General features: G+C 52.7%; 1 protein-coding gene across 1 annotated transcript; it reads right to left on the bottom strand.

Annotated features, from left to right (window-relative positions):
- Positions 1–409: 409 nt before the first annotated feature.
- On the bottom strand, positions 410–1,916 carry LOC136552009 (serine/threonine-protein kinase UCNL-like). The gene has a single exon (XM_066543555.1). The coding sequence runs from the start codon at positions 1,890–1,892 to the stop codon at positions 558–560; it is 1,335 nt and encodes a 444-aa protein (XP_066399652.1). The 5' UTR covers positions 1,893–1,916; the 3' UTR covers positions 410–557.
- Positions 1,917–5,231: the final 3,315 nt, after the last annotated feature.

Below are 5,231 nucleotides of genomic sequence, written 5' to 3'. Positions count from 1 at the left end.
CGAGTCCTCGCTCGGCAGCAGTCGCCCGTTCCGCCGCCCGCGCTCCCGTCGCCTCGGCCGCCCGGTCTTAGGATTCGCGGCGGACGGATTCCAGCTGACGCTCAAGCTCGTTGACCCGTCGCGACATCGCGGCTTCCCGTCGCGACATCACGGCTTCCCGCTCCAGCGGACCTCGTACTCGTACTATTTACCGAATCCGTTTTTCTCTCTCCTCCTTTCTTCTCTCGCTGACACCACCGGAGCTGGAGAAGCTTGTTTTTTCTGGCTCTGCTCCAGCTACAGTGTTGCTATAGTGTAGGAGCTGGAGCACACGGGTTCCCGGCCAAACGGGCCCTAAATAAACTTACGAAAGACTTGAAACCACTGGTCCCTGTTGACTGTCGACTCATCGGCTTGTATCCTTCTCAATTTCACCAGGCTTCCCCAACTCTCTTGGTTAAACAACAAAAGCCCCTCACTATTCACACATATCACTAAGATAATGATATAGAGTGATCTTAGAGGGTGCAAAACGAAAAAAAACATGGAGCACAAATCTCGAGCGGGAACAACCGGTGTCAGAACTCCGGCAAGAGGTCTTCCTCGGGAGAGTGCTCCGCCGGCGACCGCGGAGGCTGGTGAAGCTTATCGAAGTACTCCACCACGCTGAACCCATCGCAGGAGACAATGTCATCGGCCGGCGCGGGGATGTAAGGCGGCCGGGACACCTCCCCGAGCAGGTCCCACGCCACCCCAGCGAAGAACGGGTGCGCTCGGACCTCGTCGGCGCCGCCGGCGAAACCCAGCCTCCGCGCAGGATCCTTCTTCAGCAGGCGCAAGATGAGGTCCGTCAGCTCCGGCCACCGCCGCCGCGCGTCCGCCGTGAACTCCGGCTCCCGGAGCAGCACGTTCCGGAACGTCTCCTTCCGGTTCCGGTTCCGGCCCCGGAACGGCGTCCGCCCGTGGCACATCTCGTAGACGAGCACCCCGAGCGCCCACCAGTCGACTGCGAACTCGTGCCCGTCGCCGCGCACCACCTCCGGCGCCACGTACTCCTCCGTGCCCACGAACGAGAACGACCGCTCCCCTGCTGCGGCGGAGCAGAAGCTCGAGAGCTTCTTGCCGCGGTCCATCGGCGATACCCTGGCCGATTTCGCCTTCTTGATCTGGTCGACGCCGCCGTCGATGCTTCTGTCCAGGTACCAGGCGAGGTTGCGCGGTTCCTCCTGTCCGGAAGTAGACGCGGTCACCGCGGACTCGCTCCTCTTGAAGATGTTCTTCACGTGGTGGTACTGGCTCCGTCCGTGACTCTGGGCCTGAGGCAGCGGCGGCGACGATGTCGCCGAGCACGACGACGAGGTGGACGTGGACGTGGACGCGGAGGGGGACCTGGGCGGGAGCTGCCGTGAGAGGTCAAAGTCGGTTAGCATGACGTGGCCGTCGGCGCGGAGGAGCACGTTCTCGGGCTTGAGGTCGCGGTACGCGATCCCGGCGGCGTGGAGCTCGGCGAGCGCGGAGACCACCTCGGCGACGTAGAACCGGATGGCCGCGGGCGAGAACACGCGGTCGGGCTGCGCGTGGCGGAGCTCGTTGAGGTCCCCGCCGGGGCAGTAGGGCAGCGCCCACGCCAGCAGGTCGGGCGTCTCGGCGCACCCGAGCAGGGACGGCAGGTGCGGGTGCGCGAGCCTGGACAGAACGGACACCTCCCACCGCGCGCGCCGCGCCGCGTCGGCGCCCGCGGCCGGCCTCGACGCCGCCGCAGGGGAGCAGCGCTTGTCGAAGACCTTGAGCGCGTAGGCCTCCCCGCCGGCGCCGTCCATGGCAAGGAAGACCGTGCCCATGGCGCCGCGGCCCAGCACGCGCGCCGCGCGCACGTCGTGCAGGTCGATCTCCATGGTTGGCGTCACTGGCATGAGCGTGAGCGCGCGGGCCGTGTGTGGCCGTGTCGTGGCGTGTCGCGGTTGTTGCCAAGGGCGGGCGGGGATTTGGAGTGCCGTGGCGATATAAGGGAGGGGGAGGCGGGTAGGGGTAGGGGCCGGCTCATCATAAGGTGGCAGCTTAACTGGTTCGCTTGTCTTACCTCGTCTTCACTGCAAAAGAAAACAAATCAAGTGGCGTTGCCACAATGCCACTTTGAGCAGAATTATATATATTCATATATATGGTTGCCTCCGGCACGGATTTGGAGTTTGTTTCTTTCACAAACAGCTCATCAGTAGGCCCTGTTTATTTAGGCTGGTTTAGCTTATAAGCCATGACTGAAAGTAATGTTGGCTGGTTTGATATGAGAGAAAAATATTGTTCGTTGGCTTGATAAGCCATGACTTATAAGTCAGAAACGAAACAAGTGAACATGCTATTTATCCAAAGCATAGTTCTATATATAACTTTTTCCGTTCTAAATTATAATTTATCTTATTTTATACACTTTTTTCCTATGTGTCAGTCGCCTGAAATTTTTGATCTAGTCAAGCAATGTGTGCTCTTCTGATATCGCTTCAGGATTTGTGGACCGTTTTGAGTGTCTGTGAACAGAGAGCAGTGCAAATACCTGTCACCTGAACACAAGTCAATTTCAAGCACCTGAAAATCCTGAAATATGGCAAGTCCCTATTTAATATTAAGTTAAACTTCAATAGCATTAGCCACACTATTTAAAAAATAAATTAACATTTATACATACAAGTTTAAATAAATACTAGTACGTTATCAGACATATTTTATGAAAAATAATAAAAGTAATTTAATGTTGTAGATATGAGCTAATATATAATTTAGGAGTCAGGGAACACCTCAATAATCACATCAAGTAATTACCAGCAGAACTTATCTATCCGTTGTGTGGATGAAAACTATGACAACCCTTGGATGATGATAGACCATTTATTTTTATGCTTTGAAGATAACACCTCTTGTTTGGACTAGTAGAGCTCTAGTCCAAACTTCTGAGCTCGGAAGTTTAGACTAGTAGTTTCGAATCGATTTAGGGACTGTTTGGTTTCTTTAGTTCAGGGACTAAACTTTAGTCAGTATCCTGTTTGGTTGGTTTAGAGACTAAAGACTATTAAAGCTTGTTGTACTAAACATCAAAGCACCCCTAATCAATGTACAAAATCTATGGCAGGAGTGGGGAACGGGGCAATAATGAGGGGCAGGGGCTGTACTTCTAAGCCTTTAGTCCCCGTTAATCATCCTAAGGGACTAAATGACTAAACCATTTAGTCCCTATTTTAGTCACCCTATTTGGTAATTTGGGGACTAAATGTTTGGTAATTTAGTCTCTACAACTAAAACATTCATAACTATTCCATTCACAGGTGCGCCACCAAAGCTGCTCCATGCGATCAGATCAGGAAGGCAACGCGCACTCGCTCCATGCGATCAGCTCAATCCCCATAACAGCCGCAGCAAATCAGGAAGGCAAAAATCAATTCCCCGCAATAGATATTTTTTTGGTGCCACAATCACCACTTCGGGTCGTCGATCTGCCCCTGCGATCCCCACCTGCTTTCACCACGATTCCCTCGCGCGATATAAAAGGAAACCGCCATCCACGTCGCTCCCCCGCGATTCGTCCACCACCATCCGCGTCGCTCCCCGTGATTCATCCATGAGAAAAGGAATCGCCATCCAGCTCGCGTCCCGAGATTCGACCGCAGACAGACAATTGCTCTCCACGCGTGGCTGTCGTCGTCCTCATCAGCCACCATGTCGTCGCCGTCACCTGCCAGGATCTTGCGCCGTCATCACCGTCTCGGGCAGTCCTCGCCATCATCGCCCTCGCCTTTGACGTCCTCCATCTTCATCACCAGCCGATCCATCCACTGCTGTCTGTCGCGGGAGGGACTAGAGGACCTCGTGGTAGGCCTCATGCTCGTGTTGCTCCATGCCGCTTGGAGGACGTGCGGTTCCTATCCTGCCGACTGTTCGCTACCGCGTGCATGCCGCCTGCACGTGCTGCTCCGGCCCCAAGACGGCGAGGCCGGCCGTCGAAGAACCCTGCCCGTGACCAGCCATCGGGCAGCCCGACGTCCCCACTAGTGGCGGGCGAGGCTGGAGGTGATTGGGGACTACGAGCGTGAGTGGGCTGCGAGGATCCAATAGAACATGGAGCGAATGCAGGAACTCGACAACCTTGACCTCGCGCAGACCCTCAGCTACTCTGCCACCGCCTCGGGTCGCGGTACTGGCAGCGTGCGATGGTGCCAAAATCCCATGGAGCCAGGGTCCGCTGCAGGGCTAGGGTGAGGTCCGCGTCGTCGGTGCCCTCACAGGAGGTCACTCTCTGATCTGGGTTATCAGCCTCCATGGTGGCATGGACTCCTTCCTTTAGCCGTAGGAATTTCTACTTGCTTTAGAAGCCGCCCAGAGAGCTGTACGAACAAGATGTTGAATTGAATTCTTAGCCCTTACTGATAATAGCACCCATGCGAAGGAAGTAGGGCTATTCCTTGATTTTTAGCTCTTTCTGCTGTATAGCAACACACGCCGATGACAAGCCTTTCGTTATAAGCAGCTTTAGGGCTCATGTAAATGGGGAGCCAGCTGCATGCTCGCATTGCATTTGTATACATCACACTGATGAAGAAGCATGGGACACAAAGTAGCCATGTAGAACCATCCGAGCAGGATCTCCATGAAGGTAAGTCGACTTCATTTGTGGAAACCTCAGCGCTAACAATCTATTCAATAAAATATGTGTGATATGCTTGTCCTCAGCTGCTACAATTAATCAAGTACTTCTGTATTCATTTGTATTGTTCAATTAGAAACTATACGGATTTCATACATAAATAATTTATGGGAAAAGTTATAGTTTATATTCATTGTGCTTTAGATTATTTGTGACCAAATGGTGTCTAGAAAATAGAATATATTCATATTGTCCCTTCGATGTTCTGCAACAAAGTAACGGCTTAACCAATTTTTGTTCTGTTTCTTGCCACGGTAGCTTCCAGTTCATAAAAAAACTGAGCCCCCTTTCTCTCAGTTGGGATTGGGTTTTGGTGCTCGCTCAACGATCTTATTTTGACAGCTACCTAGCTACCTATTTCAACAAATAATATTAACTCAGGAAGCATCTGCAACCAAATTCCAACATATTGCGTTGTTGCAACTGAGCCTTCATTCAATCCATTTGCAGAATTCTAAATAGTGAGCCTTGTGTCCTGAGGATGTTTGTTTCTTTAGTGATGAAAAATCAATAAAAAGGTATTCAGATGTATTTTTGCTCACTAGACTTTTGATAGTAC

The sequence above is a fragment of the Miscanthus floridulus genome, chromosome 4 (assembly GCF_019320115.1).
Source record: "Miscanthus floridulus cultivar M001 chromosome 4, ASM1932011v1, whole genome shotgun sequence".
NCBI lineage: Eukaryota > Viridiplantae > Streptophyta > Magnoliopsida > Poales > Poaceae > Miscanthus > Miscanthus floridulus.
Note: the sequence above shows the minus strand (reverse complement) of the source record. Positions and strands in the feature narration are given on the sequence as shown.

What these genes read in the sequence shown, in the direction of transcription:
- LOC136552009 (XM_066543555.1), bottom strand. Translation starts at nt 1,892, where the DNA reads ATGCCAGTGACGCCAACCATGGAGATCGACCTGCACGACGTGCGCGCG.